This window comes from Patiria miniata, unplaced genomic scaffold, assembly GCF_015706575.1.
Source record: "Patiria miniata isolate m_02_andy unplaced genomic scaffold, ASM1570657v1 HiC_scaffold_6, whole genome shotgun sequence".
Classification (NCBI taxonomy): Eukaryota; Metazoa; Echinodermata; class Asteroidea; order Valvatida; family Asterinidae; genus Patiria; species Patiria miniata.
In genome coordinates this window covers 21,601,607-21,626,646 of record NW_024037073.1, presented here as the reverse complement: position 1 = coordinate 21,626,646, position 25,040 = coordinate 21,601,607, and the positions used below count along the sequence as shown (strand labels likewise).

Below are 25,040 nucleotides of genomic sequence, written 5' to 3'. Positions count from 1 at the left end.
GATCAGGAAACGAATGTCGGGAGTGTAGAAAGATAAAATATGTAATTTGGAGATGTGTCACTACCGACCAAACATTTTGGGGAAATCAGCCGTGAAATTGATCAAAATATTTTGAGACACGATTGGTGGCGCTATTCTCCGAGCTCGACTTCGCTGACATATCGAGATAAAGTCGACTACGCGGTAACCTGCTCACGATCTTCATATGTTTCTCGGAAAGTTGCACAAAGTGTGTTAAAATGAATAAATTAATTAATTAATACTCTACAATAGAGAAAGGATAATGGACTATAGGTGAGATATATGCTGGTATTGATTATTTTTATTCGATTTTGAGTGGCCTTTCGGTTTTTATGTCTGAGGTTTGAGGTTGTGCTGTCCCGTCTCTTATTCTCGTCCTGATTTCCCTTTTGTTCTCTGGTAAACTGCACTCCCTTAATTGACTTGAACATTAATGGAACCCCATCTTGGTTTACAGTTTCTTTAGTGCACATTTTCAACATTTAAAGTGATCCGTGCTGAGTGTTTTCATTTTTAACTGACTTCCTTTCAACGAATCGGTGCTAAAACAAAGAATAATCGTCCACGGCAACGCTTCCCACATTTTTGCATCTTTTAACTATTAAAGTGCTTTAACACTGAAGCTACTTCTTGAGATGATGTCATTGAGCTTTACTCATGATTATGGAAAAACGTATTGGCATAAAAAAAATGAAAAGTCCCGACAAAACAAAATATCGTTTAGCTGTCATTACAAAGATTGGAAATACATTTTAAAACATTTTAAACAACATAATCACTGGTGCATTTTAATGCATTAACACTTTCAAAGAAAAAAGGACATGTTGAGAGGAAGGGCACTTTAATTGTAATGATGAACCCTCCGTTGCTGTACTGCAATGAATACTGCAAGTCAAACGTTGTATAAAAGTGTCTTTATCATTCCAGAATCCTTTGCTATACTTCAAAAGAGTCTGAGATTAATCAATTTTAAGTGCTACAGAACATACACAGATAATATAATGAATATTAACATGACAGAGGAAATGGGTGTTTCTCTTTGGTTATAATAAAGATGCGTTTGCAATTGCATTCTATAAAGTCTCAAGAGTTTGAATTGTGCTGGTCCCAGAGAGGCCATTTAAGCGGTCTCTTTAATTATACCTGACGGACGGACCGACCAACCAACCGACTGACCAACAGACTGACAGAACGACCGACCAACCTACTAACCCACCGACTCACCGACCGACCGACTGACTGATTCTGCCAGGGAAAGGTTTTGTAATGATAGCGCTTACTTTGTAATGATGGAGTTATTGTATACTGCAACTAATATTGCAAATCAAACCTTGTGTATTTCTGTCTTTTTTATTCCGTAATACTTGTGCTAGGATACTTCAGATGATTCTCAGATACCTCAAAATTTTAACGAGTGCTGTTAAAAACTGACGATTATGCAATCTAACGGACACTAGGATATGGTGCCTTAATATGGGACCGGCTTAAATAGGCTTACATGGGCTTAATAGTCTATAGTTTTAAATGCAGCTACTCGCAACTTTCAAATGAAAGTGGAACTCACTTTTGGATAAACTGTGACACGGATACTAGCATTTGAAGCTGTGCCATCTAAATCTCACAAAAGTCCTTAATCGATATGTACTGTACTTTGCAAACTCCCATCCTCACTGCTGTGTTCGATCTTTCTTTTCTTATTTTGCGTCCATCCTTGTTTACCGCAGTCGTCGATTAGAGCGCAATCGATACTGAAGAAACTCCACACAAAAGAACAAGGTATCGATTTATGAACAGCGCAACTCCCTCAACATTTTCAAGGTTAGGGCAGTAGTTTAAACAGCCAAAAAAAAACTGCATTGGTGTTTTAAGATTCTCACATCTGCGCCTCGTTTTCTCAGTAATCTAAACTTTACCCAGTTAAAGCCTGAATTGGAGTTAAAGCCTGAATTGCCCAAGGTATAAAATATGGCACGGTGGTGTGCTATATCGTTTGTGGTCTTTGGCGTGTGTTTCGTGGGGTTGATTCGACCGAGCATCCAGTCATCCTGTACATCAGACTGGTCCTACATGACCAGTGATGCGGCCGACCGCGGCCATCGACTGGCCGGCCACCTGGTTCGCAACATCACCGGTGTGCGTTCCCGGGCCGAGTGCCTGAGCTTTTGCCTGCGACAGGGCACCAGCTGCCTGTCCATGAACTTCGCCGAGGCGCTGGGTATCTGTCAGGTGAACGGAGCGACTAGGTCCAGCGATCCGAGCGACCTGGTGGAAGACAAGGATTTCGATTATTACGACCCACCCTCCAGCGGTCACTGGCAGGTATAATCACTTTTAACAGAAGCCATGAAATTGCACTTCCACACAACTTTTTTTTCCGAAAAGATCTGTATGGTATGAAAGTGATGCGACATTTTTCTAAGATAAAAAAAAACAGAAATTGAAACAAGTTGTCAATGTCCATGGTAGTTCGTGACACCCGAGTTCGCTGCTACTGTGAGTTCACCTTTTTAGGCAGTCATTTTCCAATTACTTGATTTTTTGGGCAAACTGTTGAGCCTATAAATTAAGAACTGGCTGTCAACAGAAAAGCGCAGAAATAAGACAATGGACCGCACTAAAAATTATTGATTGTTATGCTGGAAATATTCACAAGACTGAAGCCTTTACCTGTGCTGACATCATTGCTGTGCTATGTATTGAATGTCGTGGAGCACCTGCACAAATGAAATGACAAGGTGCATATCAAAGATGCATTGAAAAAGTTGTATTAAAGATATTAAAGAATTTAATGAACTACACTCGGAAAACCCTGGGTCAGACTGACTCGGAATGTGAATCCACATTTGCTCAGTCCTTTTCTGGGTCAAAAATGACACTTTTCTGATGCAAAAAGAGACACTTTAAGTTTTTAAGAGTTGTATATGTCTCATTGACTGGGAGTGTAGATCAATATAATATGACATAATTCCTCTTCGAAAAATAATTTAAAGCAAGGGTAACTACTGATTGATTTGATAATATTCTGATTTTCCAGGATAGTGCAACCTTCACTTGTTCCGATACCGACGTGTGCTTCAACTCGGGATCCTGCACCGAGTTCTGCCATCCGCCCTGGTTCCGATGCGACTGCGCTGACGGGTTCGCTGGAGAGCAGTGCACCCTCTGTAGGTCAAAAAAATAAATGTTTCATCGTTGTTGTTGTTGTTGTTGTTGTAGTTGTTGTTGTAGTTGCTGTTGTTGCTGTTGTTGCTGTTGTTGCTGTTGCTGCTGCTGCTGCTGCTGCTGCTGCTGCTGTTCTTGCTGTTGTTTCTATGTTGCTGTTGTTGTTGCTGTTGCTGTTGTTGTTGCTGCTGTTGTTGCTGCTGTTGTTGTTGTTGCTGTTGTTGCTGCTGTTGGTGGTGGTGCTGTTGTTGCTATGTTGTTGTTGCTGTTGTTGCTATGTTGGTATGTTGCTGTTGTTGCTGCTGTTGCTATTGTTGCTGCTGTTGTTGTTGATGTTTACTACATTTTTTAAAATCGTTATTTCGTTATTAGCCATAGTAAAATCTACTTTTGACAATAGCCTAGTTGCCCCAAAGTATCTGAGTTTGACAGAACACGTAACAAATATCACTTATTCTTAAATGTCTTTCGGCAGCCACATCGTACGATGGGGTGGCTTCGTCCTGCTCCGCCTACTATTCAGCCGGCCATACCACCAGTGGTGTGCTCCAGGTCAAACCGGACAGCGGCGCTGCCTTCGATGTCTACTGTGACATGACCACGGACGGCGGAGGCTGGGCCGTGTTTCAGCGCCGTTGGGACGGCTCAGTGGTACGTCTCTCACATGGCTGTGCGATCCCTAAATGTAGCCCGCGGTACCTAAATGTAGCCGGAGATCTAAATAGTCTATTTAGCCTGTGACGTACCTCAATGAAACCCGGACCTACGCGTAACCCCAACCCTGAACCTAAAGGTAGTCAGAACTCTAAATGTAGTTCCAGCCCAACCCTAAATGTGGCCCCAAGCAAGTGATCCAACTAATAGCCCAAACCCGTACCCCCAATTGTGTAACTAAATTCATGTATAGCCCAATCTTTCAATGTAACCCCTGTACCTAGCATAGCCAACGCAGAGTTAAAAACCCAGCGCGAGTCCTAAATGTAGCCCAAACAATGAGTATTTAACTCGACCCTATAACCCCAATGCTGTACCCAAATTGCAGTCCGAGCCTGATTAAAAGTTCCAATTCTGTACGTATATGTAGCCTGAGACCTAAATATAACCCAACCTTTTACCTGAATTAAGCCCAAGCCCGAAAAACATTCCAAACCCCGTACCTATATGTATAGCCGGGACTTAAATGTATAGCCTCAATCCTGAACTTAAGCAGAGCCCCAACCCTGCACCTTGAAACAGAACTAGCCCTAAAGTTAACCCGAACTCTGTGCTCTGAGCCCCTGTCTCTTGAAAGAACAGAACACCCGTAGAGAAAAGGGACTGTATTTCACCATTTTGGTACATTTCAGAAATGATTTTGTTAAATTTTCAATACAAAGACCTCCATTTTCAAGTCGATCAACAAGCAATTTAAACAAACTTTGACAGGCATTCCTTTGTCGTATTGACTTTCATGTGATGATCTGAACTTGCACACATACTGCAGAGGGGCATATTCAGTTAACAAAGCTAGGCTGCCAGTCCTCTAGATATTTTGCTACATCAAAGAATTAAGAGTTGCTTGTGTTCATTCGTCGGTACCTCTCCGTACATGTTGCATTCACCTACTGATGCAGTATAAATTAGGAAACATTTCACTGGCTCCTGCGCAATTCCGTTTGTCGATCGCAATCAATAAAATGTTGACTGTACTAGTACAGTTTGCCTCTGAAAGGGAGATGTTTGCACACTTAAATGTATAGCCTCAATCCTGAACTTAAGCAGAGCCCCAACCCTGCACCTTGAAACAGAACTAGCCCTAAAGTTAACCCGAACTCTGTGCTCTGAGCCCCTGTCTCTTGAAAGAACAGAACACCCGTAGAGAAAAGGGACTGTATTTCACCATTTTGGTACATTTCAGAAATGATTTTGTTAAATTTTCAATACAAAGACCTCCATTTTCAAGTCGATCAACAAGCAATTTAAACAAACTTTGACAGGCATTCCTTTGTCGTATTGACTTTCATGTGATGATCTGAACTTGCACACATACTGCAGAGGGGCATATTCAGTTAACAAAGCTAGGCTGCCAGTCCTCTAGATATTTTGCTACATCAAAGAATTAAGAGTTGCTTGTGTTCATTCGTCGGTACCTCTCCGTACATGTTGCATTCACCTACTGATGCAGTATAAATTAGGAAACATTTCACTGGCTCCTGCGCAATTCCGTTTGTCGATCGCAATCAATAAAATGTTGACTGTACTAGTACAGTTTGCCTCTGAAAGGGAGATGTTTGCACAAATGCTTATGCCCGGCGTACACGGGATGAAAGTGATTCTATGAACAATACAACTATTCGATGAAACGAAGAGGCTGTCTGTATGTGCTGGTCCAAGAGGGCCATCCTGCAGTCCTCTTTGTACTTGATTTAGTGACTGTCACTCACGAATTAAAAGGTAAAGGTAAAGGGGCCGAACCTGTAAAGGGGACGAAGTCTGTTACCTTCCCAGCATTTAATAATGCCGGTACCAATTTAACACCTGGGTTGAGAGGAGTTATTTAGGTAAAGGACACAACACGCATGGCCACGGCGGGGCTCGAACCCACAACCTCACGATCATGAATACTGTAGACTTTCTCAAGACTCACCTAGGTCCAGAATCTTAATAGAACTCCTCGATCCTTTGTGTAGCTCCATGCTCGACCCCTCAGACAAAATTAACCTGGGACCACTTTACTAGACTGGCCTAGTCTTATGTTTGTAATAACCTGACAAAGCAAGTTTGATAAACCAAATCTTAATAAAAGCTTTCCTCTTATTAGGATTTCTACCGCTCGTGGAGCGACTACGTCAATGGGTTTGGCTCCCTCAGCGGCGAGTTTTGGTTAGGATTGGAGAAGTTGTATCGTCTGGCCTACACCACCCGAACCCTGCGCGTGGACCTGGTGGATTGGGGCAACGGGGCCTACTATGCACAGTACGCCTTCTACATCCACGCTTCCAATGACAGGTATTCTTAAAGGGGTCATGGCATGAATCTTACTTAGAAATATTGTTCGTGCAATTTTCTACTCCTCTGAAAGGTATGAAAAGTTTTCGACATCCCTTTGGGGTTAATCTTTTAGAAAAGTGCCCTTCTTTAAACATTTAAAATAATTGTCAATGCTTTTTCTGAAAAATGATGACGCTGTTGCTGTGATGTCATTTCAGGAAGACAGTGTTCAGTTTGGGGGTTTCTGTTCAAATGGTTAAACCAAAATGTGCTCATTAAAACATTTGTGAGAAAACTTTGTTCTTTGGCCTACTGTACGTCATGTACTGAGACAGCAACAAATCACCAAAGCAAAGACAATTTACGAAAGCAAAGTATCCACAATTCCGGCACATTTTGTTTCGGAGATAGCTGTAACATTGAGGTTTCTGCCTGAAAGGACGTCACATTTTTTTCTCATGAATATGCACATTTTCATTAGCATAAAGACCAAAAAGGCACCAAAATGTCCTTTAACATGGAAAACAGAAAATTTAAAATTAGGTTTAATGGGTCACAAGGGTGTTTTTACAAAGACATGCATTTTCAAACAAATTACATTAGCCTACATGGGTTCTTATAACATGCGCACGATAGGATTCTATGTGGTGCATACGTCGTCACGACAGAGTGTTTGCAAGAAACGCCAAATCATAAACTAGCAAAGTGTGGACTTGGCCCAGGACTGGATTTAGTATTGAGTCCCCCAAAGTGCAGCCAGTCCCAATCCCTGGCAAGCGTAGTAAAGCCGTAGTAAAGGGCGCGGCCATCACGAGATTAATCAATTCCAGTATTGGGAACTTTGGCCCTCCGACCGTGCAAGTTCTGAAAATTCCTCACGCGCTGGGTATTCAAACTCGGATTGTACATTGTGTAAATTGTCTTGCATGTCCATATTTACTTCTCTCCTCTTTTCAAAAGCCTGTCTCTTGAAATCTACACCTATTCTTTGTTGCTGAGTTAATTCAAATGAACTGTGACCAAAAAACCCAGTACTTTTCAATTGTTCGTCCACTGTTTACTTCGGACAGGACTTGGAAAGGACTTTTGATTTACTTGTGACATCAGACGTGTGATGAACTTGAATAGGACAATGGAATAGGTGTACATGTTCAGTATTATCTACTTTTCCAATAGATATCGTGGTTTCTTCTGGAGCTACAGTGGCAATGCAGGCGATTCCCTGTCTTATCACAACAACAACGTCTTTTCTACTTACGACTACGACGGGGACAACTCGGGCAGCAACTGCGCCTCCACTTACCACGGCGCCTGGTGGTTTAACAGCTGCCACCATTCCAATCTTAACGGGAAGTACTTCAACGGAGGTTACAACTCTGAGAATGCTGTAGGGGCTGTCTGGTATTATCTACACGGGCACGGCTACGCGATGATGCAGACCTACATGAAAGTGCGATAAACGAAACGGACACTCGATGTACTGCAACTTACATGTGTTTGCTTCTCAAAACATTGAGCGTTCTGCATGCAACGGTTTCGTTTGGAACGTTCTTTGAACGTTCTTTGGGGATAATGCATGGCTTGCAACCTAATTTTCTCTACGTGTTCTTAAACGTTTGGGCCGAACAAGCGTTCACAAAAGGCGTTCCATATCGGAACACATTTATTATGATGGAATCTTTATTTTGTTGAGAGTATGAAAAATAGCCAAAACGTAAATACGTTGTTATGCCGAACCTTTTCATTGATTGAAGGTTGTGAAATCATGATACTGTAGTTGACCTCGTAGGCCTACATGTATATACAAATAGGGCCAGATTCAGCGTCCCTGAGCGCTGGGAACCATCGAAAATAAAAGCCTTAAAAGTAAGATTTTCCTCTTTCCAAGATTGTTTACCTCATCGTTACTTATCCCTTCAAGTCTTGGTTTAAATTTCACATTGTAAAAATTCACTATGTACAGATTTAGTATAATACCACATTTTTGCACAATAAAAAGATAGAAGCTATATGATTCTTGTAAAGTTTAAAAAAATAAATACTCGTATTAAAAGGGAAGAACTGAATTAAGGCTGTGTCTTGACGTGATTGGTATGACTATTTTGCTTGCAGCCATCATTGAAGTGTTTTATTACACAGCAATATGCATGGGTAGACCTCGCAATTGTTACTAGATTGAAACAAACACGCCTCCAAGGTGGCTGCTGAATGTACAAAGTTCTATACGGTGATTTGGGCCACTTTCGCTTCCAACTCCGACCTTTGGCCTCCAAACCACGCCCCGTTGCCATTATAACAGTCAAAAGGTGTCCTTGACTGGAATGATTTTTTCACAAGCGCGCTTTGTTCTTCACGCCTATTTTCCGAAGTGTTACAATTGAGTGATTGACATAAGTATTTATATAAAGCTTGCCTACAATTAGGCACGCGATGAGCCGGCGGTCAACCTGAGGGTTAGGCATTAATGTATTAAAATTCTAGCGGCCTCAATCGCTGCAGAATGCATTGTATTTTAGGTGATGGCGAGCATATTAGGCTGGGTTCGATTCCCCTCGCCATAAAAACGCTAAAACTACTACTACGGGATCAGCCGGAGGCTTTAGTCCACATCCATTCGCCGCTGAACAGAGTGAGTAAACAAAAGTATATTTGGATAAGGTTTTATCTCCCAAAAGCGGGAAAGGATTTCTCTTCAGCCAACATTTGGTCTGGGTACTGACCACAGACAGTAAAAGTTTCACTGATATTCAGCCAGCATGAAAAGGATACAGACCTTTTTGACTACCCCGAAACACTACCAACACAATGTTCAGAATAGGCCTTTAGCTATCAACAGTATGCCAACAATTGGGCTCGGGACAATGAACGAAATAAATGGAATTAGACGCCAATTAAATGGAATTACATTTACCGAAATTCAAACTGAATTATAGATAAGGTTCGCATTTTTAATCTCCTGCTGATCGACATTTCTAAGACTAGCCAATTTGAATATCCCAAAATGTAACCTTCCAAAAATACCACACATATGTGGTTATTTCAATTGTAGATTAGTATTGTAGCTTTAAGTAAGTTTTTCAGGCTCTAAAGGTTTGTTGCTAAGGAGGATGAGGTTGCTAGGCAACAAACATGCACCTACATTAGCGTGATCAAATGTTCGAATATGCTGTCCATAGTACGCAGACATCTCCTCTAAATGCCCGTCTATTGATATGAACTCATTAAAAAGGAAATAAAACGTAAACATACCCGTATTCTTCTCAGTGCTGCGCATCGTTGAGTACGACATTCAACAGCCGCCGGATCAGTAATACGTTTAGCGTACACTGTCCATTAGACAGACCCGACGGCTGTTGCATGTCCTAATCACTGCTTATGTGACGTCACTTATCTGCTCCTGGTATCCAGGTCCACCACCAGGGAACCATAAGACTATTCATTTCGAATTCCCCAAGGTGTAACCTTTCCAGAAAATTCCCACCAAACAACTTGGTCATTTCCAAAAAATAAATGACCCCTAGCTCTTGGACTATTGCCTCAATGGTGAGGGGTTGTTGTTGCTTCCACCAGAGGAGTTCCGGCGGCTAGAGAGAAGGATGCAGTTTTTCGGCGTTCAAAGAGAAGGGTTAGATCAGACTGTGAGGCCGAATTGCAGAGTTCTTCTCCATTGGCTGTGGTGTAGTTGTAGCCCCAGTCTTGGTGTTGGCAGTTGAAGTCACAAATGTACAATGCAGGGACTGGTGGGCGGTTTGTAGACGTTTATGATGTGGAGGCCTTGGACCTTAATAACGTGTAACTAGAGGTCAATCTCCGGACGTGATGTTGCAACAATTGTGCAGTCTGATGTGGAGGACCTGATTTAGGATATTTTGGATGATCCAGGAAAGGTCGCAGCAGAAATGCCTAAAGGTAAATCCTTTGACCTCAATATCGTCCTTCAAAACGTGCACCAGTTTCCATTACCAATGGCGGATGGTCATTATCATCCGGAGAATCAAAGCAAAAATACCTCTGAACCAGACTCTGAACTACGAATAGCGTTTGAAATAATTACGTCAAATAGGGTTTTTAAAAAAATATGCTTCACACGAACAGTGCCAATTTAATTTATGTTGTAAAATAATTTTCGCTGAAACTTGCGTAGAATTAAAAAAAAGAAAAAAGATAAGGCATTACGTTTATTTTTATATTCCTAATTCCATGTGCCATTTAATAGAAAAAAAACAGTCAAACAAAAAAGTACCTCATATCATATATTAGTGAACTAAATTAATTGAAAGTTGAGATTAGAAAACACCAGTCTTTATGTTTCTCGCTGTCTTGAAACAATAATGCCAACACAAAACAGGTTTAAATTTAATGACGAAACCTTGCCTTATACCATTTGGGAGCCATCTCCAAGAACAGTGACTAACAATTTCCAACGCATCCCTCCCCTCCGGCAGCACAATCAATGCGATGTCTGGCGAGCAAGAAAAAGACACCTGCCTCGAAAATCACACCTCCGGTCCGCCCGCAAGGGGAGGACTGCACTGTTGTCAATTCAATGGACGAATCAATTCCAATCATGGCCACGATGGTTATATTTTGTCTGTATCTGGCCGTTGACGGCAAGCTTAACAGTTGTAAAGGACTTGGTGTTGTCGAGACCCAACCTTGTATTAGTGAGTTTCAGTGCCAGAATCTTATCTATAAGAGAGGCTCCAATTTTAGTGTCAAATTATCGATTCGTGTTAGTCTGCTTAACTGTAGCAAAAATAATGACAACTCGGATTGAATGTCATTATCTAAACCACTGCGAGGGCCTTCAAAATCAAAACTATACATGTAGCCATGGCAACTACCACCGTGATTATGCCGATTTCTGCATTTGTTTTAATTACCTGAAAGAGCCAGGGCTGAATCAACCCAATATTTTTTCCCAGATATTCCCACGACGCATTCTTTTTGTACCAATTGATATTTTCTGCCGACGTCTTACGCTTATTTTGACACCAATCTTCTTCAATTCGGATCATTGTTCTCGCAAAATGTCAGTTTTTGAAGCGTGCTGCCGGAAAATTTGAAGTTGGTTAATGAACATACTGTGACCACGACAGTACTTTGAAGTATGAATGACAATAACCACATGTATTTCGCTTGATTGGGCTGACATTTCGAAACGCAATTTTTGAAATGCAAATGCACATTTATGAAATGCATATAACATATCAATAAAAAAGTCTGTCATTAAACGGTGCAGATACGAGGGCTAAATCTGCACCGTTCTTGACTTTGTAAAAACAGCTTTTCAATGGTAAAGGAGATTTTACGTTTTATACAATACTCGGTGTATGCAATTGAGCCAAGCTGTACAGTATTTAAAAAGAAAATATAATAAAGCCTCATAAATCATCAGAAAGCTTCGTAAATCATTATAAATCCGTACGTCCGCTCACATCAGTGACACCCGTCAGTGTCGCCTCGCAGACGGCCGTGAATGGCGAAGTGTGAAAGGGCAATTTTTCTCGTACTCCAGCTTTTCCCGTACGCAATCTGAGCAATAGACGTCTTTATTGTATGGAGTACACTTCTATTGGTCGTTGTTTGGGAGCATCTTTGCATAGTAATGATAGTAGCTGTTAAAATTAAAATGGAGCTTTTATGCAAAAGCATAATTAGTTGACAACACGCCATGACGTCACAAGGTGACCCTTGATGTTTTTTCATTGAACAACTGTAGTTATTCTCAAGAGGAGTTAAGACTTAATGCATCAAAAAAATGTAATGTAACTGAAATGTAATCTGCCGACTCGTATCGCATGTTGACAATGCCTACAAAATAAAATTAATGCCCGTTGGATGTGTGTTCCACCCCTTTCAGCACACCGTCCGTAGCGACCGTGTATAGAACGCCAAATTGGCCTTCAAAATGTTTCATTCTATTTGCAGTTGCAGTTCTCCAAATTTATCGTTTGGATAATTTTTTCTATTTAAGGGAAAACAAGACTCTGAACACCTAAGTGCCTTCCACACAGTGCGATAAACATTCATGTCAGAGTGCAGGATGTGCTTGGTTAAAAACGAGGTATGCTGCAGAAAAAAAATCGAGCAGGATACCACTGTTCAGACCGATAATCGGTATGTGAACAGTTGCTTTCAACAAGAGCTAGCACATTGCTTTTGCCGTTGAATGGAGCCTCCGTGTGTGTTGCGTTGCGATGCGATGCGATGCCAGGGCGTGTCGGCCTTAGCCTACACCCACCCGGGCTACCCAGATCCGACGTATCCACTCGTCTCTGTCTATCATGACCGTCCTAAGATCTTCCACGTAGTCTAGTCTTGTGTCGGACGCGGTGACCCGCCAGTCCCATTCTTCTCTCACGGACTTTGGCAGACACCATTGGCAGGCCGGCGTACACAGGTCGACGTTCGCACGTGATCCTGCCAGGACACGTAGAGGGCCCGCAGCATGCGGGTGTACACCCTGTCCAGCGTTGTACAGTGGTACAGTGTTTGCTCTGATTAATCTATATTTAATAACTTACTTATTAACTTGTTAATTAAATGATAAATGTGTTCTAATTATTGTGATTGATCCACGAACAAATGATTCTCCTAGAAACGCCCAAACTTGAGAGTTGACATAAGTCGAGTGATTCGAGAGAAAGTAAACTTGTTTTGCCTGTTCCCCTCTTTTTTCGCCTTCAGATTATCAGTCTGGTGCAAACTATTAAATGATAATTCCACAGTTAATCACAATTTGTAGTTCAACTGGGTTTTTTTGGAGGGTAGTCTACTTGAAGTTGTTCACTTACTCGTCACGGTCATGGTTGATCCCGTGTATTATTCGTGTTGCCGAGGTGCGGTCAAGTGTTGGTAGAGATGTCATGATAGTAGTTGTGTGAGGATCATGTTGACAAGACCGTCACGTTGTACAGCTAGGTATAAAGTTCAACACACGCACACCTTTTATTTGAGCAAGGACGGCAGTGATGTTTCGTGCTGTTCGGTGGATTGAATGAACATTGAACTTGACAATGATGAGGTAAGTTGTGTTTTATGAATTGTTATGTTACATGCTTAGTTATTAGGCGAAACACTTTGATGTCCTCACCATAGAAGGAACTGTAGAATCTGGGGAAAACTCCTGATCAGCACTATCGTATGTCTCCCTTTTATTCCAAGCCCAACTATAACCATGCCAATGGCGATTCCCAAACAATAATTTATCCCATTGCGTATAGATTTTAAGCCAACGTACCTAAATGTGCACTCTACTTTTCCCAAATGGTGTTATAGCTGCAAGATATTGCTTGTGCGGGACACTTTTTCACGGAAATTTCACCAAATTTATTATATTTCAGATGATAGGCAAGAATGTCAATATGTACATTGTATCGTGAACATCGACCTCTTTAGTCAGCTAATGTCCAGTCCCCCCCCCCCCCCCATGTTTTGGAACTCCCAAAGCTGCTGCTGCTGGTCCCCGTGCCCCGAAATGTTGACTAGAAATTACCGATGCTGCAAGTAACTCACATTTGGGACTTGAAATCCAATTTTAAGTCCAGTTTACCTTCTCACTTATTAAACATCGGTGACCTTCGAAGGCTACAAAGTGACAGAAATCCCCCTCGCAAAAACGAGGCACATCGATTTTGTTTTTCGCACCCTGCGAAAGCCTAGAAGGTGTGAAGCCGGGAAACTCCGATTATTAATCTCATTCAATTGTGTGTAGGCGTTCTGACATGCTATTAATCGTAGCCATTGTTGGCAGGGAGTGCTCATTCCAAGCTGTGATATCTAATCATGGGACATTAGTAATGTTCTAGTATGAGTTGTCATCAGCACCTGCTGCTCATGTATCGACACGATGAACCAATCACAATGCGTGCCACAGGTAATCTTAACAGTGTAATAGCGATTTTTAAAGGAAACACAAATATTCGTATAAAAGCGGTTGGTCTAAAACAGGCGATTAATAACGCTATATGCCCCAAATATAGGGTCGGCCCAACTATAGTCCGGGGACAGTCCTATTTATTAAAAGGTTGGAGTTCCAAGCCATAATTATAGTCGGGGCATTTCCAACTATAGTTGGGGCCATTTCTGTAGTTGGGGTCATCTATTTAGTGCGGACCAATTCTTTAGTTGGGGTCATCTCTTTAGTTGGGTCGTCACAAAAATACCTAGGCTCCTTCTGACTTAAAAAGCGTTTTTCTTGACTCGCACTTTTTTTCATCTAGATTTGACTGAAGATTTGTGTGGATTGTATGTGGACTGACAAGTACAATTATACCAAAAGAATGTTAATGTGACCGAATTATGTTGTTAAACTTAAGATTACTTTAACAACCTTTTAATTCTTTTCTCCGGTTTAGTTTGAAGGGTTTCATTTTATCCAAATCAGATTCTCGGTCAGTCTGTGCATCTATTATAGTGTTACTCATTTCCAAAAATAATTCGTTTTAATTATACATGAGCGAATCGTGAAAGTCACAGAAAACATGCTCAGTGATTTCATAACAATTGTGACTATAAAATCATACAACAGCCTTCAAAATTCCTCTTCTTATTTTATTATTCTAATTCTTCTTAACAGTGTTTATTCTTTGGTAAAATATGTTAAATGACAACTATGATACAGCACCATCACCTTTAGCAGTGCATCTTCTCAAAATATGTTTTTCAGATAAATTCTTTTCGCTTTCACTTTTCGGTTTTTGGTCAGAATTGTAAGACTAACAAAAATAGTTTAAAAAAATATCGCTGTTCATAATTGACATCGTTCAAAACATCACGCAACATACCTCCCAGCGCTTTTGTAAACTTTAATTACGATCGCCATCCGCATGCTATCCCCTCGAATAAAAATCTAGTCAAACCAGTAACGATTTTTCCCGGGAAGGACTCGCAGAAAACATCTGTTTGTATTGTTGTTTCAAAATGTTCTATCCTCTCTCTCTCTCTTTCTCTCTGCTTCAGGAAGGAAGAAAGTTATGTGCAGCGACTGTGATTCTCTTTCATACTAAATTCTTTGACCGGATTTTGTTATGAAAGAAGTAGTGAAAGACATATGCAGTGTGAGCATGTGCAGAGGCAGACAATGACAAAAAAAAATGTCCGTTCATTTTCCATAGGCGAGGATTAGAGATTCCAGACTGGACTGGGTAGACTACAATCGAAAGCTTCATTGATGAACGGAAATGGAAGCAGGTGGTGATTCCTCGCCCCAGAATGATGACGAGATTCCATCGGCCTGTGTGACGTAGATGGAGCTCACTCCTCGTAGCTTATCACGTCGGACAAATTGTTATCACCAACAACAGACTGTTAATGTTATTAGAATTTTTCATATCGCGCGTTTAGAGGCCGCAATGCTCTGAGACTGGCTTAAGTAACCACAGCGAGAACAACCTTCACTAGTATTGTGCCGATGATGTACGATGGAATGAGACGCACGAGCTGACACGATACTTTCATGGCTTGAAATAATTAAATTCTGGTGCCCTGCCGCAGATGAATGTGAAATATTTGCCACTTGAGTCCATGATTTAGGCTGTACGATTGTAGCTTTTGCCTGATTTGTAGTTTCAACTCGAGTGGTTGGATTTGTGTTCAAACGGCAAGATGGTTTCAGGAAGGATAAACTCGGCCTGCTCGCGGTTTTGGACCTCGACCAAGTCCCTGATCCAGGACTGCATGCCGCGTAGAGTCCTGGACGACATGGAGCCCATCATCCCTGAGGAAGAGCGACAGGCCGCGGCTGCACGGCTCAAATCTCGCCTGCGCCTGGCTCGCCTGAGCGGTGCAGTCTGCGGCATCGAGTTCTGCTACGCGGCCGAGACGGCCTTCGTAAGCCCCGTGCTGCTACGCATCGGCATCCCGACGCGCTTCATGACACTGATCTGGTGTCTGAGTCCAATCCTGGGCCTGTTCCTGATGCCACTGTTGGGCTCTGCTAGTGACCGCTGTAAGTCCCGTCTCGGACGGCGCCGGCCGTTCATCATTCTACTGTCCATTGGGGTTGTGTTAGGACTCATTCTTGTTCCGTACGGCTGGCCGGCGGGACAGGTGTGTGGAATCTCCGCCTATCGCACAATGGATACGAGGGGTGTGGATACTTTACCACGGTGGGAAAATGCGACAACTACTTGGCCGACTTCCACGGAAACTGACATACCTCTTCGTGATGCTATAATACAGGCACTGGAAGAATTACTTTCATCCAAGCCAGTGTATAATGATTCATCTGAGAGTAGGGACATTGAAGATGTGACCGATGAGGGGTACTTTAGCCCTATACCTACACAGCCTTCATCAGATGTAACTGCTGTCTACCGGAGCACTCCGGATCTACCGTCGCCGATCAGGGCCTGCGGTATGGCATTTACAATTCTCGGTGTCATGATGTTGGATTTCAACTGCGATGCTGCCCAGTCGCCAGCCCGGGCTTATCTTATCGATGTGACCGATCCAGCAGACCACGCTAAGGGCCTGGCTACCTTCAGCTTCATGGCCGGTCTGGGAGGGGCCATCGGCTACGCTATCGGCGGCATACCATGGGGACCAGCCACCGACGACGACCCAGTCAGTCTTCAGGTTCGTGTCGTCTTCGGGATTGTTCTCTTCATCTTCGTGGTGGCCGTGATTCTGACCGTCACAGCCGAGAAAGAGAGGACTCTATACGAGCTCTATCCTCAGGAGAAAAGACGCCAAGTCATGGAGAAGAGACGCAGTCTGGAGGGAGGCTACGAGAAGATGCAGGATGGCAGACATCCCAGGGCATTGACTGAAAAGATGGAGATGGGAACCTTGAAGCAGAAGATGAAGAGCTACGGATCCAATGTTCCCAATCCGGAAATAATCACCACGTTTGTCGACAACAAGGATGTCGATGCCAACCTTGACCCAAACCAGGACCTTAGCCTCGCAAACGGTTCAATCCAAACGGGCAAATACAAGGTCCTCGTTGAGACAGGAGCTGAGGAAAAGAAACATCCTACCGAGGACGGAGATGATGCGGAATCAGACCAGAGCTCTACGGCTGATGACTGGGACGAGGAACCGCCGACCATCACCATGTCCACCTACCTCCTGTCTATCGTCTTCATGCCCTGGTCGCTCCGCATCCTCTGCCTCACCCATCTTCTTGGCTGGATGTCTCTGCTCTGCTACTCATTGTACTTCACAGACTTTGTGGGCCAGGCCGTGTACGGGGGCGACCCCACGGCCCCGCCGGGCTCCGTGGCCAGCCTCAGGTACGCCGACGGAGTGCGGATTGGATCCTTCGCCATGGCCATGTACTCCCTGACTTGCTCCGTGTGCTCGTACAACGTAGACAGGCTCATCAATAAAATAGGTAAGAATTGAATTCATACATCATCTCCTCTAAGCCGCCCTTGACATTAAAAATCAGTCAGGACATTTGTCCATTTTGTGGTATGTAGGAAGATTGAAATAGGCCAATGTCACTGGACACGAATGTTGCAGGTATATACATATTGTGCCAATAACATTCATGCACAGTGGTGTCTTTTGGGCATGTGATATTTTTGTTTTACATAAACTAAATGGAAAGTACACTTTGGAGTGTTACCTTCATGTTTTATTCCTGATTAGAATTGCTGTTTAATAAAAAAAAACTGTCAACTAAAAACGTACTTCAATTATCAGTGAACTAAATTAATTTTAAGTCGAGATTCATATGGAAACAGCAGCCTTTTTTTTTTCTTTTTTCTTTTTTTTGGGGGGTTGGGGGTTGGGGGGGGTGGAAAGAGTTCCATACCTGGACATCACTTGACATCCTGTGCACAAACTCTATGAAACTGGTCTGACAAAATTCTAAGTGTTTTCTCAGTAAATGCCTCAATATTTCCTCTTCTGAATTTGACTTTTTAGGACATGTTATCGCTTTCTGATGGCTGATAGGTCACTGCAGGGATAATGAGTGATGTCTATGTATGGAATTCTTCCCTTTGGGGGGCGGGCTGTCGTAAAATAATAATGCCAACAAAAGTGGTTTGAATTTAATGAGACAACCTTGCTTTACACTGTCAATTCGGGGAGTCCTCTTCAAGATTCGTAATTAACAATCTCCAACGCATCCCTCCCCTCCGGCAACACAATCAATGCGATGTCTGGCCAGCAAGAAAAAGACACCTGCCTCGAAAATCACACCTCCGGTCCGCGCGCAAGGGGAGGACTGCACTGTTGTCAATTCAATGGACGAATCAATTCCAATCATGGCCACGATGCAAGATTTACGCTTGTAAAGTACTCAGAGTTGTAATAACGAGACACAACCTTTTTTTAGTGAGTTTCAGTGCCAGAATCTCCTAATTAAAGAGAAACTCCAATTTCAATGCCAGTTGTTCATGTTAATAACAGAGTGGGCATGAATTGTATACAAAAGTATTGACAGCTTAAACTGATTTCAACACCGCGGCAAAGGCCTTCAAAAGTCAAAACTGTTAATGTAGCTTACATCAACTGCCACCGTGATTATGCCGATTTATGTGCTTTATTAACCTGACAGAACCAGAGTAGAATCAACCCAATACAATTTCCCGATATCACCAAAGAGCATTATTTTTATCGTACCAATTAATGTTTGCGTCCGACGTCGTGATTAAATGTTGACACCAATCTAACACAACGTGGAACGATTCTTTCTCGCAAAATGTCATTTTTTTAAGTGGGCAGCCGAAAATTTTCAGTTGTTTAATGAACGTATTTTATTTCACCACGACAGTGCTGTGAAGTATAAACTACGATATATATTTCGCTTGCTTGGGCTGACATTTTTTTAATGCATATTAAATATCAATAAGGTGTACACGGTACAGATTATTCTGAGGGCTGGATCTGTCCCGTGCTTGACATTGTTAAAAAAAAAATAAAAAAAAGTTTTCTATGGTAAAGGGGATCTTACAATTAAAACAATACGCGGTTTATGCAACTGAGCCAAGCTGTACGGGATAATAAATAAATAAAGCCTCGTAAATTATCAGAAAGCTTCTTAAATCATTATAAATCCGTACGTCCGCTAACATTAATTTAGTGACACCCGTCAGTATCGCCTCGCAGACGGCCTGGAATGGCGACGTGTGAAGGGCAATTTATCTCGTACTCAAGCTTTTCGAGTACGGAATCAGAGGGATAGACGCCCGGTATTATTATTTGGGGTAGACTTTTATTGGTCGCTGTTTCGGAACATCTGGGCTTAGTAAACACTTAGTAGTTGTTAAAATAAAAATGGAGCTTTATGCAATAAGAAACTACGCAATGACGTCACAAGATGACCCTCCATGCGACTATCCGAGTTTAGTTTTCATTTAACAAACGTGGTTTTTCTCAGACGAAATTCAGACTTAAATGCATTAAGAAAAAAATGGAAAATGCTGACTCCTACCGCCAGTTGGCAATGCCCCAAAAGGTTCCCAGGCTCGAAGATTAACTCGAGCAGCTCATTTTCTATTTCTTGTCCACTTTTGGTTGACCTTTATTGGTGGCACGAGCTAGCAATACAATGCGCATCCTCGAGGCCTCGTGGAATGTACGTTCCTCCCCTTTGAGCATTCACCCCATCGTGACGCGTGGATATAGTTGTTTGGACAGCAGTGCTGTGCATCTCACTGCTGTCCAAAGAGCAGTGCATCTCACTGCTCAAAATTAGCCCAATTTGGCAAAAAGATGGTTTTGACCTTTAATCTGCTATGAAATCAATATGTGCTAATTCATTTGCGGAGGTGCAAATAAAATAATGAATGGAAAACTGTTAGTACGGCAGATGTAAAATGTGCCTTGAGGGAGCAGGCAATGGCAGCCATGTTCACAAGTTTGAAATTGCTTGTTATTCTACCTATATTTTTTGCAAAGGACAAATCTGCGATGGCCCTATGGCCAAATATCTTTCTTAAGATATCTGACTGTGTGCCAAATGCCATGCTTGTATCATCAAGGGACAATTTCCCATATCCCTTATCTGCCCAACCATGGTAAACCATGGTTTACATGAACCTGTCAGTGTGATTGCATCTGAAAGAAGAAATGGCACACCCAGGATTTGGCTAGGGGGGGGGGGGCTCACAAAAAAATGGGTTTTTAATGGGGGGCGGACTATTTTGACGTTGGTGGCGCCACTTACGCCCCTATTACACTACTCGAAAATAGGCCACATACATATCATCAAGGTCAAATCGTGGGACAAAAAAAATACCCCCAAAAAAACTGGGTGCGCCACTGAGAAGAATGCATTCTTTCACATGCAGCCCCACTGATAGGATTCAAGTTAATAATTTGAGCCTACTAATCCAGTTTTTGTTTCATAACCACTTTTGATACACCCTGTGTACTTCCCTGCAGGTGCCAGACCGGTCTACATTGGTAACCATCTCATCTATTCCATCAGTATGGTCATCCTGGCCAACGTCAGGACTGTATGGGCCGCTTTCCTCTTCTCCGCCTGTGCCGGCATCCAGTACTCCACGCTCTTCACCTTGCCGTTCGTCATACTTGCTCACTACCACTCAAGCAAAGTGGTGAGTGTAGACCTTTCTCTTGTTTGTAAATTTTTGTATGGGCTGCCGCAAGCGCATAAATTGAAGCCGTGGTTGGCAACATATTTTTCCAAAAAAAATTCCTCATAACGCCCTCAATACATAGTAATAAGGCATGTTTAGGAATTATGTTGTACAATGGTGTATTTCCAACAATCAAATAATATTTTGGTTATCTATAATAACTCTTCTTCATTTTTGCAATGTTGGACTTTTCATAGTTTTGCAACCCGAGGTTGGCAAAATGTGCAGTTTGCCAACCAAGCGTAGAAAGGTCTATATTGACGGAGATGTTAAGCACTGGACTTTACTAAGCAGAGAAAATAGTTGCTATTTCATCAAACTCTTCGTAACTTACGATGCATCGCAGCGATGCGACGCGTCCTGCGATCCATTTCACAAAACACGTCGAAAGTGCGACGCGTCGTAGGTGTATTTATAGCACAACTCGGTGACTGTTTTATGTATTTAGTCAGCGTACAGTAAATAGTCGTGTGCGACTGGAATCACGACTAGCACCCAAACAGCTCGACTTTTTGGAGTCAAAATTGTGACCCCCGAAATTCGTTCTCGCGCGCCATCGCAAGAATAAAGCAAAAAGCCTAGTTTTAAAGGATGTTTGTGTGGATTAGTATATCCTACTTTTAAATGCTCTTTCCAATTAACATCATTTTAGAACTCATTTTGTAGCCAAATTGGGTACATTCCCAGGACATAATATCCCTTTAATTTATTTCTCGCCTAGGGTGATATGCTTCTCTCGGGTGTTAAAAACGGCATATCCCACACCACAGCAGTCAACAATTATTGTTAACTTATGTCATATTGGTAACTAAAACTTTATGCTTAGAAAGTTTGTGCTCCAACTATGACCATTTCCAGATACGCCTAGAGTTGTAGTTAGCCTAGGTTCACGAGAAACTTTATGCCTGATTTACATCCTGAACTTTTTTGGCGATACCATCGGTTCGATTATTGAACACTGTCACACAAACCACTCCTCTCAATTCTCTCATTTTTTTGTCCGCAGTTCGAATCCCCCTCCAGCCGTTGTGAGTCTGGTACCTCAGGTGGCAAAGCTAGCAAACACACGGTCAGGGGTCTTGGTACCGACATCGCCCTGGTCCAAGGCATGGTGTTCGTGGCCCAGCTCATGCTGTCGTCCTGCATGGGGAGTATCGTGCAGGCGTTTGATAGCACAGTAGCCGTGGTGGTGGCGGCGGCCATTTTGAGTTTCCTGGGGGCAATATTTGCATCTCAAGTCACTTATGCCGGTCTATAGTATTGTATATAGCACTGATAATATAAGATTTACAATTCATTGTTCTTTGAAGGTGTTAGATAATACTGCTTAACCGACATTAGGGTGGATACCAACCTCGTCCCCATAAGGCTTAATTTATTTTCAACCTCGTTTCCAATAGTAAGCCCTGGATAGGAAACTTTCTTCCTGTATCCTGACTCGATACTTTGTGGTGTTATTTCCAACGAGCATTACGTGTTTTCACGTTCATTCTAATTATTACTTCCACACCTTCCCCAAAAAAATTCTTTCCTTTCCAATTTGCACATATTAATATGAAATTCAATACTGCATATTGGCTGGAAAATGTTGCAACAAGTTAGGCAGAAACTTTGAAAAAAAAGTGTTTACTCACGTCGCGACGAATTTATGCTGTTGTTACCCCCAGAAACCACATACACAAGCGCTAACGTAAAGCACAGGCAGGCATCAGACTATTCCTGAATTGCATACGTTTCCAAAAATTGTGGACATGCAAATGATCCAATACTAGGGTGAGAGAGAGAGCAGGTGGTGGTGGGCGCGTACTGCTCGATATCCTGGGGACGAGGTTTGGTGGAAACAATTTCACATGGCATCTTGCAGCCCCGTAGAAATGTCACTGTGATTTCATTTGTCAGCAAGATGACACATGTAGTTTTAAAAACATCACCTTGACAAAAATGAAAGCTTCCTCCTTGATTTGATTTGTTTTCTTGAAGGTGTCAGTTGGGCCGAAATGTTTCAATTTACTTTGTAAAAAAAATAAAAAGAGTAAAATGTTCTTCACTGTTTTGGCAAACAAAACCGCCAGAGGGTGTTTCATAACATTATTAACATATTGCTTCACATCAAGTGGTGTTTTGATGACAATTATGGTTTTTATTAACGGAACTTTTATTTCACTTTTCAAATTATAAACAAGGTTTTATTCACACCTATAAGGTGCAGCTTTTATTTTATCGTTAAACCAATTTCCTTTTTAAATTCGTTTCTTTAAGATAAAAGTATCTTACACAGGGTAAAGGAGTTTAACAGATTTACTGTGTATTTAATATTAGAATCACAAAAAAAAAACTGTTTACGAACGTTAAATAATAAGTAACGTTGTGTATTATAAAAACAATCGTGGTTATTGCTTTAATTTAAGGATTATACTTAACAAGTAGGTGTTTATTAACAATCCCCTTAAAACTCTCTGGCATGACAGTGTTTTTTCCTGTATCTCAGTTTAGATAAATGTGAAACAATACCAAACAAATGTGGGCTTAGATATTGAACCTGTGCAAAATGTTTTCTGTTTGGCAGGGTTTATATAAAGGTAATATGCAACATTTGCTTTTGCTGTAATTTTCAGAAATTGATCGATTTGGGGGTTAGTATTTTATAGCAAATATTGTTACACTGACCTGTTTGAAGTTTTGTGTTCATAGATGCTGGGAAAACCAAGAAAAAAATGATGTTCTAGTAGTCTGGTACTCTGACTCTACTTTACAAAATGGAGCAATTTATAGACGTCGGGGTGTGTCACGTCAGATTGCAAACAAAATGTAGACTAAATAAATTTGGTAAATTGGGGGCAATATTTGAAAAAAGTCAGTTTTTTTTCCAACGATGGTCGTCGAAAATGACAGCACACCAGGTGCCATGATTTCACAGGATGCTTGAGACTGTTATTTACTTACAGTCAAGTAAGATATTTCATACATTGTTTGTAGTTTGTTATGTTTGCAAACGTTGCATACCACCTTCCAGTTTAATTCACCTCTCTCTTCTGTTCGTTAATAAATAACAAGCGTAGCTTTTTAACTTACAGTGGGCGTCACTTCGGGAAAATACAGTCAGAAAGAGGAAAACAATTGTTTCTTTGTTATGAGTTCGAGGCTAACAATGTAACAGTTATTTCTCAAAATGTAATACTGGCTTTACCGTCGTCATAAGAAAAGTGGATATCTATTGTATCCGGAATGGTGGCTGATATCGTGCCAGTAGATTCTGTTGATAGCAGGTATACAGGGTGAGTCAGAATGACCTGGACCCAAATAGTTTTATAAAAAAAATAGTATAAAGCAATTATTAAAACAAGTGCAAATGAGATATGTTATAGGCTGGTATTTTGGACATATTTGGCGAAAGTTTTATTTATATCCATTGTACCATTTTGAATGAAAGCGCTAGCAAAGAACACACGCTAAAAACATTCTGACCACGGTTCCATGGTTCAACAAATTTATTGAAAATCGCGTACCGATGTGAAGCAGTGTAATAAATACAAACCTAGTCATGGTGATTGACTCACTTGAAATTAAGTTGCCACATTTAAAAAAAAGAAAAAAAAAGGCAAAACCAATTCCGTGTGCAGACAAAATTCCTGTGGAAGACAAGGTAATAACCATTCATATGAAGCACTCAGTTTTTCTCTCAATATACTCTATTTGCCACCAAAACAATGGTGAACCTGGGTCCAGATCATTCTGACTAACCCTGTATTATGTAGGATAAATGTAACAGAGATACAATTAAATTGTTCTTTCGTACAAAGTGTAGTGGCAATATAGTTTGTAGCTGGTCAGTATATTGTAGTATAGAGGGGAAAGCGTAACCAAATAATATTATAATTAAATTGACGTCATTCAGTGTGTGTGAAATAAAAAATATATATATCTATATATTTGTGTGCAAATACGTAAAGTTTCGTTCTGTTAATTATCATGAAAAAGAAATAGGTTGAAGGGTTTGTAATTATTTTTGAGATGGATATTTTATTGGTGAAAACCAAATTGGTTTGGATGATTTAATTTATTGAAGTAGAGGGGTTGTATATAAAATCCCAGGGTTAGCATCCTCTTCTTTATAAAGATGTACTATCCGTGCTATATTCGGATTTCACGACCCGAATTTTTTTATTTTATTGTTATTTATCTAGCAGTCTAACAAGTTGCTCATTTTTAAATGGGACATCGAACGCACAAATTAATTCGAATGATATGCGGCCCGACAATATATCAGTTCTTGTACAGGGTCTACTGGTTACCGCCTTTATCAGAATCGATCATGTGTAAGGA

At 41.5% G+C, this 25,040-nt stretch overlaps 2 protein-coding genes across 3 annotated transcripts; both read left to right on the top strand.

The window, feature by feature from the left end:
- Positions 1–1,720: 1,720 nt before the first annotated feature.
- Positions 1,721–8,223, top strand: LOC119743551 (microfibril-associated glycoprotein 4-like). The gene is made up of 5 exons (XM_038219974.1): positions 1,721–2,340; positions 3,056–3,185; positions 3,659–3,834; positions 5,984–6,171; positions 7,330–8,223. The coding sequence occupies exons 1-5, from the start codon at positions 1,987–1,989 to the stop codon at positions 7,610–7,612; spliced, it is 1,131 nt and encodes a 376-aa protein (XP_038075902.1). The 5' UTR covers positions 1,721–1,986; the 3' UTR covers positions 7,613–8,223.
- A 4,111-nt stretch (positions 8,224–12,334) lies between these two features.
- Positions 12,335–24,660, top strand: LOC119743383 (membrane-associated transporter protein-like). 2 transcript variants are annotated; one of them, XM_038219772.1, is made up of 4 exons: positions 12,335–12,639; positions 15,273–17,494; positions 20,500–20,675; positions 21,724–24,660. In XM_038219772.1, the coding sequence occupies exons 2-4, from the start codon at positions 15,763–15,765 to the stop codon at positions 21,973–21,975; spliced, it is 2,160 nt and encodes a 719-aa protein (XP_038075700.1). In that variant the 5' UTR covers positions 12,335–12,639; positions 15,273–15,762; the 3' UTR covers positions 21,976–24,660. The 2 variants fall into 2 exon arrangements, with proteins under 2 accessions (XP_038075700.1, XP_038075699.1); XM_038219771.1 differs by having other exon boundaries at positions 15,118–17,494.
- Positions 24,661–25,040: the final 380 nt, after the last annotated feature.